At 41.1% G+C, this 12,132-nt stretch overlaps 1 protein-coding gene across 8 annotated transcripts in view; it reads left to right on the forward strand.

The window, feature by feature from the left end:
• SIK2 (salt inducible kinase 2) overlaps positions 1-12,132 on the forward strand; it is a 104,192-nt gene that overhangs the window by 38,155 nt on the left and 53,905 nt on the right. Inside the window, exon 1 of one of the 8 annotated variants that reach the window (XM_032788054.2) lies at positions 6,376-6,570. The exons of the other annotated variants lie outside the window; for them this stretch is intronic. Coding sequence (XP_032643945.1) covers positions 6,558-6,570 — 13 coding nt within the window. The 5' untranslated portion in view covers positions 6,376-6,557. Of the gene's footprint in view, positions 1-6,375; positions 6,571-12,132 lie in introns of those variants that run through there. 8 annotated transcript variants of the gene reach the window in all.

Consider the following 12,132-nt stretch of genomic DNA (forward strand, 5'->3'; position numbering starts at 1 on the left):
GAGGTAACTAGTGCTGTCCCCCAAGGGTCTATACTGGGCCCAGTCCTATTCAACATATTTATAAATGATCTGGAAAAAAGGGTAAACAATGAGGTGGCAAAATTTGCAGAAGATACAAAACTACTCAAGGTAGTTGAGTTCCAAGCAAACTGCGAAGAGCTACAAAAGGATCTCTCAAAAACTGGGTGACTGGGCAACAAAATGGCAGATGAAATTCAGTGTTGATAAATGCAAGGTAATGCACATTGGAAAACATAATCCCAACTATACATATAAAATGATGGGGTCTAAATTAGCTGTTACCATTCAAGAAAGAGATGTTGGAGTCATTGAGCATAGTTCTCTGAAAACATCCTCTCAATGTGCAGCGCCAGTCAAAAAAACTAACAATGTTGGGAATCATTAAGAAAGGCATAGATAATAAGACAGAAAATGTCATATTGCCTCTATATAAATCCATGGTACACTCACATCTTGAATACTGAGTGCAGATGTGCTTGCCCCATCTCAAAAAAGACTTTGGAAAAGGTTCAGAAAACAGCAACAAAAATGATTAGGGATATGGAACGGCTGCTTTATGAGGAGAGATTAATAAGACTGAGACTTTTCAGCTTGGAAAAGAGACGACTAAGGGGGGATACGATAGAGATCTATACAATCATGACTGGTGTGGAGAAAGTAAATAAGGAAGTGTTATTTACTCCTTCTCGAAACACAAGAACTAGGGGCCATCAAATGAAATTCATAGGCAGCAGGTTTAAAACAAACCAAAGGAAATATTTTTTTCATAAAACACACAGTCAACCTGTGGAACTCTTTGCCAGAGGATGTTGTGAAGGCCAAGACTATAACAGGGTTCAAAAAAGAACTAGATACATTCATGGAGGATATGTCCATCAGTGGCTATTAGCCAGGATGGGCAGGGATTGTCCTTACCCTCTGTTTGCCAGAAGCTGGGAATGCGTGACAGGGGATGAATCTCTTGATAATTACCTGTTCTCTTCATTCCATCTGGGGCACCTGGCATTGGCCACTGTCAGAAGACAGGATACTGGGCTAGATGGACCTTTGGTCTGACCCAGTATGGTGGTCCTTATGGCTGTTCTGTGGTAAATTAGATTATTCTGTCCCCAAGGGCTGTTGATCCAACATCTCTCACCTGTACTCTTGCCAAAACAAAAACAAACAAGCCAAAAACCACCTATTGCATCCGTGCAGCCAGTGTTTATATTTCTCTAAGTGACTTCTTGGCTCTGAAATACTCATGTGACCCGACCGGGTACCTGCACTTTTTTACTGAGTAACATACTACTGAATTTGGACAGACTAATAAACATATGAAAAATATTTCCCCAAACGAAGCAGTAAGAAACTAGGAGCAGAAGCAGAAACTAAATTTCTAAAATATGAATAGTGAAATACTCTTGAGTCGTGAATATGCAAATAAAAGAGAAGAGACTGTGACATCAGTAGCCCAGTGACCTTTATTTTTCTGAGCACTCCTATTTTAGATTATTAGAAAAACCTGGTAATTTATGCACAACTAAATCAGACTGACCTAAATTCTGTTCCTAATCTTTTGCTACTCACCAGGGAAACCCAGGTAAAATTGTATTGTCCTGAAATTGAGGTTTGCTGGGAATAAGAGAGCCTGTTGTGTACGATCCCTTTAGCTTGCCGATGACTAGACAGTAATGTGCAGATATTAGAGCCCTTGAGCATCTGCTTATACAGAAACAGAGAGCAGACATTGTCATCTAGAATATTTTAAAGGATGGAGAATATAAGTAAACTATAAAGAATTAAGTCAAAGGTGATGAGCTCATTCATACTATAAATTCATTATTCTTACCTTTTAATCCAAAATTGGATCTTCCTAAAACACACAGAGACATTTCTTCAATATATTTTGACCTGAAATAAGTGTACAATGGATTTCTAGTCTCACAGGGAAGACTTTGAATAATAGTAAACTTCTGATGAACGACTGTAACATTAACATAAATAGCTGACTTCTGTTCATTTCTTCACGTACAGTATTTCTTAGGTTCTACGCAGTCAGAGTCATGGCCAGTCTTCTGTATGTAGCAGAGATGAAATATATCAGTGATATATCAGTGGGTCTTACCCTTTATCATATAAATCTTTGTACACAGTGTTATGATCTGGGTGTAAGTAGGCGGTCTGCAGATTTAGCTAGAGAAAAATCATAGAATCTTAGAAATGTCTCCTGAATTCTTAAGTCGTTCCTGTTCCGTATTAACATAAGAAGGCAGAAAGTTAATAAGAGATTACTTCACTACCAGACACTTTCTCAAGTCTACCTGGCCCCCTCACACGTGCACACAAGAAAAACCATATGAAGGCTAGCATGATAAATGAAACAAAACATTAACTACTGGCTTCTCCTGACTTTGTTTCTATTAGATCACATGCTTTGAAATAAATCTTACTCTTTTCCAAACCCTGCCATTATTTTACTCATCCAAATAAGGAATGTGCTGCTGAAACAGGACAGGAAGCCGCCTCAGTTCTAAGTGAAAGGCCTATTTATTCCAGCTATTGTTCTTGTCAAATCTAAGGTAGCCTCCAGTTTTTACTCAGCTACAGAAAGAAACAGTGAAACAACAACAAAAACCTATCCAAATGAAGACCTTAAGAAAGCTCTGTGTAGCTTGAAAGCTTGTCTCTTCTGCCAACAGAATTTGGTCCAGTAAAAGATATTACCTCACCTACCTTGTTTCTTTAATATCTTGGGACCAACGCAGCAATAACAAAACTTCAAATAACCAAATGATGTGAAGTGGGGGGTGAAATTTGTCCAAGGTAAAAGTTTACAATAACAGTGCATAGGTCTCTAGGCTGTTGTATACTGCTGCTGCCCATTATTGTAGTATCTCAGCAGGGTGTGGTGTACTTACAGGACAGAAGTGAAGTTCCCCACGTCTCTACTTTACAGGGTCACAAATTGGTGAGATAAGGGGAGAAGAAGATGCCAATATAATACTATTACCTGAGTGGAGTAGTAACCAAACTTACTGAGACCATAGGAAGAGAAGGGCCTCTGATATGCTTTTAATGTTAATCTGTAGAAAGATTTAAATCTGTCTTTTAAAATCTAGTATTCCTACCCAGAAAAACCTCTCAGCCTTCTGCACTGTTCTCTGATCTCTGTCTTTTCCTACTGAATTGCTTGGGACACTCAGTAATTCCCTTTTTCTTATATTTAATATGTTTGACTGTTGACGGTGAGCAAGGTCTGTTTGTTCCCTTGATTTGTAAAGCACCTGTCACACCATGGTCTTTTCACAACTGGTTTCTGTAAATCAGTTTTCCAGAGAGCCCAGTGAGGCGTTCATCAAAGATGTGACTGTCTTCCATTAAGAAGTATGAATCTATCTTTCTTTGTTCTTTTCAAGCTGTGTAATGACACAGTCTAGGTTAAGTTCCTTGTAAGAACATTCTTTGTGTTAGAGTCCCTGGGTACCTTAAAGGAGCTCTGCAACTCTGAGCTATTCTAAATACTGTGGAAACAATAATCCATACTAGAAAACTTGCACTGTATAAAGACTTTATACCTTGTGCAGACAGATGTCTTTGACAGCTATAGAAATACACTGTGAGTGGATAGAATGCTGAGTTTTCATAGAATCATAGAAGATTAGGGTTGGAAGAGACCTCAGGAGGTTATCTAGTCCAACTCCCTGCTCAAAGTAGGACCAACCCCAACTAAATGATCCCAGCCAGGGCTTTGTCAAGCCGGGCCTTAAAAGCTTCTAAGGATGGAGATTGCACCACCTCCCTAGGTAACATTCCAGTGCTTCACCACCCTCCTAGTGAAACAGTGTTTCCTAATATCCAACCTGGACCTCCCCCACTGCAACTTGAGACCATTACTCCTTGTTCTGTCATCTGCCACCAGAGAACAGCTGAGCTCCATCCTCTTTGAAACCCCCTTTCATATAGTTGAAGGCTGCTACCAAATCCCCCCTCATTCTTTTCTTCTGCAGACTAAACAAGCCCAGTTCCATCAGCCTTTCCTTGTAAGTCATGTGCCCCAGCTCCCTGATCATTTTCATTGCCCTCTGCTGGACTCTCTCCAACTTGTCCACATCCTTTCTGTAGTGAGGGGCCCAAAACTGGATGCAGTACTCCAGACGTGGCCTCACCAGTGCCAAATAGAGGGGAATAATCACTTCCCTCAATCTGCTGGCAATGCTCCATTAGCCTTCTTGGCAACAGGGGCACATTGGTGACTCATATCCAGCTTCTCATCCACTGTAATCCTGAGGTCCTTTTCTGCAGTTTTGGTTTATACAGTACGCTATATGCACAGTATTAATATGTTCTTAGAGTAAGGGAGTTGACACTGGTTCTGGAAGAAAAGTTTAATCAAAGTTTTTTTTATATACCGGTTACTAATTTTCCAGTGATGGTACTTATTATTATTTGGAAGATTGTCATAGAGCCTGTAGCTCTTTCCAAACTCAAAAAAAGCCACAATGCCTGCCATGAAGAGGTGTAGAATGAGTAATTGAAATACAAATGGAAGGAATTGCTCTTTGTCAAGATGGAACATACTTGCTTTTCTAGACCTGGCAACTTGACAGTTGGGTTTGCTCTACCCAGTGTGCGTAAATGAACTTCAGTGTTTTGACCCTGTACCTTACAGTATTCCTAATAAACAAGTCATCAGTTCGTTCTAGGGAGAAGCCACAGTTTAAATTATCATCTTCCAGACAGTCCATCCAAATCTCTTCACAGCAGATTCCAGCTGTTGCAGGAAAACGTCTGTGGTGAGTTTCAGCTATCTTGAAATGGTCACCATGACCCCAGTTGCTGGTATCCCTCAAATCTTGACCAGTCTTACTTGAAAATTACTTATCACACCCAGCATCTCTACAAACACTGAGAATTTTAACCGTGATAAGCTATGGTACTTTACGCTCATTGGAGATGGAAGGAAACATCCATCAATATAAACGGACCAACTGGTTTCATTCATATGTTAAATAAATATGTATATGTATATAATGTATGTATTGGGCCAGATTGGGGTGTAAAGGTAAATATATCTTTAATGCTAGCTTCAGCACTGGAATCTTTAACAAAATTCCAATAGGAATGAGTTGGGATGAAAGTAATTTTCATCCTATGTAGGATGAGGAGCTTGTTTCTCTAGCCAGCAGGACAGAGCCAAAACTTCACTGCCATGTCCTTGTGCATCTGAGTTCCCAGCTGCCACTTAACTCAGTCCACTAGATAGCACAAGGTCAGTAAGCCCTCCAGAGACTAGCATGTCATGCTGACTTTTTCTGGTTCATATATTTAAAGGTCCCATGATTAGAAAGGAGCTTAATATTTCATGTTCTTCTTCCTGAAGCCCTGTATTTAATATACGCAAATACCCATTTATTTTGAATAGATTTTGTAATGAGATTGTTTGGAACGCAAGTGGCTATTGAGCTCTCTAGTGGGCGTATTCTTCCATCTTATCCACAGTGCAGAAGCTGTGCAGTGATTGAGTCTAGGTGATCCAGGAGGTCACGGAAGTAGTTGCTTCTCCAGCACGGTAATGGCATTCCTATTACAAAAGACTTTTAGAGAGTAGGTTATGGGTTGGGGAAGATGTGATTAGGAGGGCACAATTAATCCATTAAATCCAGGTGAAAAGATGTATGAAGTTTGCCCTGTGCTGCTGAAACCTGATCCGAAGCCCACTGCCGTCAGTGGAAAGACTCTCATTGATTTTGACAGCCTTTTGATCAGGTTCTTAGCACTTTTGAAGATCAATATCTTGTGGTGCTGTTAATTTTCATTTTAGATTTTTTACTCGGGTGTGACTAGATCTCTTGACAAAGGTCAGTCTTTAAATGAGAGTAATTTTATTGAATTATAATAGAAAAAATGACTACTTTTCCGTTTGCTTTCCATGCTCATTGTCCCAGAGCAGCCAAGAATATTTTTTTTCAATGTTTTTAAATGTATGGGGCAAAAATCTTGCATCAGATTTCATCCTGAATTTGGCATTTCCTGACTGATTATTCATAAATACCTTTAAAGTCAGGGTTTGTTTATAACAAAAATGCAGCATGCTAATGCAGCCATGTCTTTCACAGCACGAATGGTATCACTGCAGTATGGACAGAGGAAGGTATAGCATTCCCAGTATATTAATTACTGTAAAGAGTTCATTGAGATAGCAAAATGATCAAGTGAACTAAATATTGTATGATGGAAGAATTTCAGTCGTCATTAGGAGGCGTGTGTGTGTGGAGAGAGCAAGAGAGCTCTCTGGGTTTAATTTTCTGTATAAAGAATGATGGAAGGGAGACTATTGCACTCTTAACTATTATTACATTGATGCAATAAGCTGAGTAAATGACCACAGTTGGGGTGTAGCACTGTAATCATTTATCCGCATTCTTTCATTTCTCAGATAAGAATGTGATACAGAGGAATCCTGTAAGCTTGAAACTACGAGTATTTGGGAAAGCAGAGCACCACTATCCAAATGCATTTGCCCAGGGTTCTTGAAAAACATCAAAGGGTTCCTGATGACCAGGCCTGGTGAGGAGCTCTGTTTTACATCTTGCCTAAAAGATGTTACCTCCAGCAACAATGCCAGTGCATTAGTTCAGTATTGAAACTGAGAAAAAATGCAATCAGCAACACTACTCTCCACAATCAGTGTTTTCCTTGATTTTCCATTCAAGTATTGACCAGGCCTAATTTGGTTAACTTTGTGAGGTATGATCAGATCCCATAATATGATATAGCTGCAGATGGAGACTTTATATATAGAAGATTTAGAGCTTGTCTACACTTAAAATGCAATAGCGGCACAGCTGCGCCTGTGCCACTTCAGCATAGACACTTGCCTACATCAAGGGGAGAAGTTCTCCTGAGTAATCTGTCTCTTCAGGTGGCGATAGCTGGGTTGATGGAAGAAGTCTTCTGTCAGTCTAGCACTGTCTGCACTAGGGGATAAATCAGCTTAACTACATTGTTCAGAGACCCGAGTGACATAGTTAAGCTGACTTAATTTTCTAATGTAGATCAGGCCTCCAGAGAGCAATTTGTCTGCTGATGGAGGAAGCAGTTGTAGTCTTATAGATTGAGCATCTGAGTGAGAGTCAAAAACTCTTGAGTTGTAGGTTGTCATGTGCACATAACTTTACCTCTGTGTCTGTCTCCACATTTGTAAAATAGGGGAAATAATATTTATAAGGGCAGTTTGTGATAAGCTGCTGTAAGGGTGAGGGGGAGCACCTTCCCTTTCCTTGTGTGCTCACAAAAGAGCTTATCACAACTTATCCCAGAGTGCATATATCTAACTGAGCCACTGTGAGGCTTAATTAGTGAATATTTGTACAGCTCTTTTAAAATGTAGAGCACTTTATAGCTTGATTTCAGCTGTCCAGCACCTCTGGAAATCAGGCTCAGGGTATCTCAATTTAGCCATCCAAAATTTGCATCACTTCTTGGGGGAGAGGTAGCAATTACTAGTACACACAGTAATTCTTCAGGAGCTGGAACAAACTCTGTCATCCTGACACACCCTGTCTTATGCTTTAGCCACAAGACCATCTTTCCCCTCCTGAGTCACCCAGTATAAATGTAGTCAGCATCCAGAAGTGTTTCTACAGCAGATTACAATAAATAGATGAATAGCATTTAATGTACTATAGAGGGGTTTTTTTCCTTTTTATCTCTATAGCTATCTAATATTGATTCAAATTTTCTACTTTTAATTCTCCTACCCCCGTTGGGTGGGGGAGAGTAGATTGTTGGTTTGTTTGTTTGAAAAAAAAAAAAAAAACTCCAGTATTCAGAAAGGAGCTCCAGCTTGATACCAAGGAGATTCTTGTTACCTGAACTCACTTTTAAAGGAGACCTACAAAGGATATTTTATTTAAATAGGGTACACCTCTACCCCAATATAACACAGTCCTTGGGAGCAAAAAAATCTTACCGCATTATAGGTGAAACCGCATTATATTGGATAGGGAAGGCTGTCCCTCTCCAAACAACCTGGCCCTGCCCCCTATCTGACCCCCCACCTACTTCCTGCCCCCTGACTGACCCCTCAGAACTCCCGACCCATCCAACCTCTCCTCCCCCCCCATTGCTCCTTGTCCCGTGACCGCCCCCTAAGACTCTCTGCCTCTTATCCAACCCCTTGGCCCTAGCCTTGCACTCTTAACATGCCACTCAGAGCAGCATGTCGGAGCCGTCCCTAAAGGGGTGCGGGGCCTAGAACAAATCAGCCTCCCTGCTAGTCTCATCGGCCGCCCAGTGCTCCTGCCCACCCAGCTGCCGCTCGCCTCTTCACCCCAACAGCCTACCCGCTGCTCACCTCCCTGCTAGTCTTCTCACCATCTGTCCAGCGTGCCTCCCCCCGTGTGCCCGACTGGTGCTCTCCTCGCCGTCTTCATGCCCGCCTGCATCCTCACCCCCCTCCTGCCTGCTGCTCACCTCCCCATTTGCCTCCTCACCCCGCTTGTCCTCCCACCCATCTTTACCGCGTTGTATGCGAACCCGTGTTATATCAGGTTGCATTATATCGGGGTAGAGGTGTATATGCGCATTTTTTGCTTCTTTAAAAGGTATAAAAGAAATCTCTGAAGAGTTTAATTTCTAGAGCAGGTTTCTTTCCTTGCTTGTTTTTATCTTAGAAGTAAACAGGCAGAAGTGCCAAGTTTAGTCTTCTCTGATTTCACAGAAGTATCCTCTTAAGGGTCCCAGAGCATGCTTTATGGAGGGCTAACACTTTAATCGAAGGGCTCGGGGGGGTATACCTTTAACAAAGTCCATATTTTTATTTAAAAGTTGTTTGATTAAGGCCTAATTTAATAACTAAACTCATAAAATTGTACATTATGGATATGTCTACACTGGAGTGGAGTGCATGCTTCCCAGCATGAATAGACAGATATACTAGCAGAGCTCGAGCTAGCATGCTGAAAATAGCAATGTGGATGTTGCAGCTCCCACAGAGATTCAGACTAAGCACCCGAGTGCAGACCTAGGGATTGGGTGGGCTTGAGAGCCCAAGCTGCTGCCTGAGCCACAGTGTCCACACTGCTATTTTTAGCATGCTAGCTTGATCCTTGCTAACACGAGTCTGTATGCTGGCATTGGGAGGTTCACTCCCCAATGTGTAGATATACCCTTAGGGTCTTCTGGGGCAGCTGAGACATGAATTTCTAATGTAAAAAATAATGAGGCAAAAAGAATGTGTTTTGGTTTCAAAAAAAAAACACCCGTTAGGCTTTCTGTGTACATCATAACCCCACCTCAAAGGCATAAGCCTAATTTTTTCCCCCATGGGCTACCTTTAAAATCAAATGTTGTCTAACTAATCCAGTAAAATTATCCAGTATACCCAGAGATTCCCTAGACCTATTGCTTTTTGGCATTACAATGCCTAGGACAACACTGTTTGAGCAATCAGAATGACATAAGCACTTTGACTGAAATTCATACGTAAAACCATTAATCCAAGATGTTCCAGACAGATTATTTCAAACATACAGAAGCAGGGCCCAGTACCCCATTACATCATCTTTATTTGTTTGCGTTTTAAAAAAGCAAATTTGACCTGTTAGCTGAATTCAGACAAAGATGGTTGTGTCAGGTGCAGTTCTGTAAATGATTAATCCTGTTCCCCGAGACCATCTTCAGTAATAAATATGAAGGTGTTGGAAGTGGTTTCATGGTTAAAATTGCATTAAGATTTGCAGTTAGACTAGAACTAAAATCCCTTAGTTAAACACTTTGAGTGAATTCAGTCTACAATTTTTTTCACTCTAGCCCTTCCTAGGTCATTACAATTTTCTATTCCTCCCCCCTCCAAAAGATTTATTTGTTCGAGGAAGAATTTTAAAATGTGGCCTTCGCAAATATTTTCTTGAGAATCTTTCTCCCTCCTCGTCCCTTATGATTAGAATAAGCTAGTCTACACAGCCTTCAAACTCCTTTATCTGCACAGAGAGCCTGCTGAGCTGGAGGGGCAGATTAGCCAGCTGGGTAGGCGCTGAGGAATGGTGGGATAGATAGGGATGTGTGGGGTCAGGGAGAAGATGAGAGTTGGAGAGCTGATGAAAAATCATTTGATGTCTCTGCCTTGACTGTCCAATGCAGTGAAGAAATAAGAGCCGTGAAAGACTTAATATGTAAAATTTCAGGACTGAAAATCAGTCAGTCAACATGTGTAACAGGGATTTTATTTCTGCTTTAACTACAAATATCAAGGCAAGCTAAATAATACTTAGTACTGTTCATCTGCAGATCTCAAATATCCAAACCCCATTCTCTAAATGGCCATTTCCCAAGTTTTCCACTACAGCTGCCCTTGACCTTCAGCCAAAGACCATTGTGCATGAGGAAATTGATGTATGCTGGTCCTTTGGGTGGTTCCTTGAGGCAGCTTTTATTGGACTTTGGCAAATGAGCTAACCATGAAATCCATTTTCCTAGCCTGCTGGTGCCAGACTCTTTCAGTTATGTTACTTGCACCGTTGGCATAAGCGTGGGATCAAACTGAGTTATCAGTCAGCAGTCACAGGCTGTGTGGTGGTCAAGGTGACTCTTGCTGCTGGAATCCTGATTGTCCCTTGGAATTTTGGCTTTTGTTTTTAAATTTGACATAGGAAGGACTAGCTAGCAATGAACCTGTGTAATCTGTGAGAATGGCAGTAGGTTTCTGATGAAAGCCATAAGATGATGAACTCTTGGACCTGAAGCTAGGATCTGAGGGAAAGGAATATGGCCATTTATCATGTGAGGTGAAACAAGAGGAGAAACTTTTTAAACAGGACAAGGAACACTTATTAAATCAGATTTAAGGAAGGAAGTATGGACTTGCCACAGAACCAGTGGGTGTATGCTCATTGATACTAAACATTTCTCCTGCCTGCCATATTGACTGGCTGGTTCACTCCCAGTCTGGCAGTTCCTTCCTCCTGATTGACTGTTATCTAAATTACCACCCTAACGTACTTCTCCTAGGTCACCTGACTGCAGTTCCCCCCTAGTTTTGCTGCTGAATGGTTCCTTACTCATTAAGGGCCAAAGCCAACATCCCTTGACGATGTAAGGCCAGAGCAGTACTACTGAAATCAGTGATGTTTCTATAGCTTTCCAAGTTGTGTAATTGAAGAATAGAATTTGTCCATGAATATGTCTTACGTGTGTGATGATGGTCTTTTGCCAGCTATGTTGCACTTATTCCATGTCGCATCATAAAGAAGCAGCTTAACTATTATTGATGTTTTGTAAATTAAATTTCTTCTTTTACAAATTCTGTATGGCTGAAATATTGCCAGAGGGAAATGTTTGTTAATGTTGTGGGGGAGAGTGTCTGTGTCTTTTAAGCGCCTTATGCAACTTGCAGGATGTAAAAGCTTTTTTGTATTTGGGTTTTTTCCTGCTAAATTTCCCCTCTGGACACATTACAGGGATCACAGCCAAATGGCAGCAGACTGTCTCCACCATCCTCCAGATTTTACAAACTTTATATTTCATTATGGAAGCTAATAAGCCTTAATTTATCATCTATTGATGAGTAGCAATGAAAATGAGGGGCAGGAATGCAGATTTATAAAACAGCCTATGATGGTATTAAAATCCCAAGCTATAACTTATTTTAGGAACATGAGATTATATTGTTTGGTCTCCTCTGATTTCTGCTTGGATTAAATAGTAGAGAATAGTCAAGTTTTCTCTAAACCTATTTGAGTCATTATTTATCATCATGGATATAGACCATTCAAAGAGGCATAACAGCTCTCACCTTTTGGGACTGAAAGTCAGGTTGTGGCATTTAGTCTTGCTCCCCTCTTTGTGGCTGGCCACCTCCCTGCGGCATATTTCCACTTCTTCAATAACTTTGGAATGATTTGCATCTTGATGGAGCGGTCCCTATACAACTGCTTCAGGTGGCCTTTGTGTAGCCCCCCTTTCAGGATCAAAGTACCTATGCCATAAGCTTCCAAAGTTGTCTGTTAAGCAGGGTCTACTCACTGCTACCTCCACTTGTGGAGGGTGCTGAGGGTAATAAACGGGGGAGTAGTCCCAATTGCCCTTCAGTTTGTCTTAACCACGGATGGCGCAGCAAGTGGGGATTGT

The sequence above is a fragment of the Chelonoidis abingdonii genome, chromosome 18, assembly GCF_003597395.2.
Source record: "Chelonoidis abingdonii isolate Lonesome George chromosome 18, CheloAbing_2.0, whole genome shotgun sequence".
Classification (NCBI taxonomy): Eukaryota; Metazoa; Chordata; order Testudines; family Testudinidae; genus Chelonoidis; species Chelonoidis abingdonii.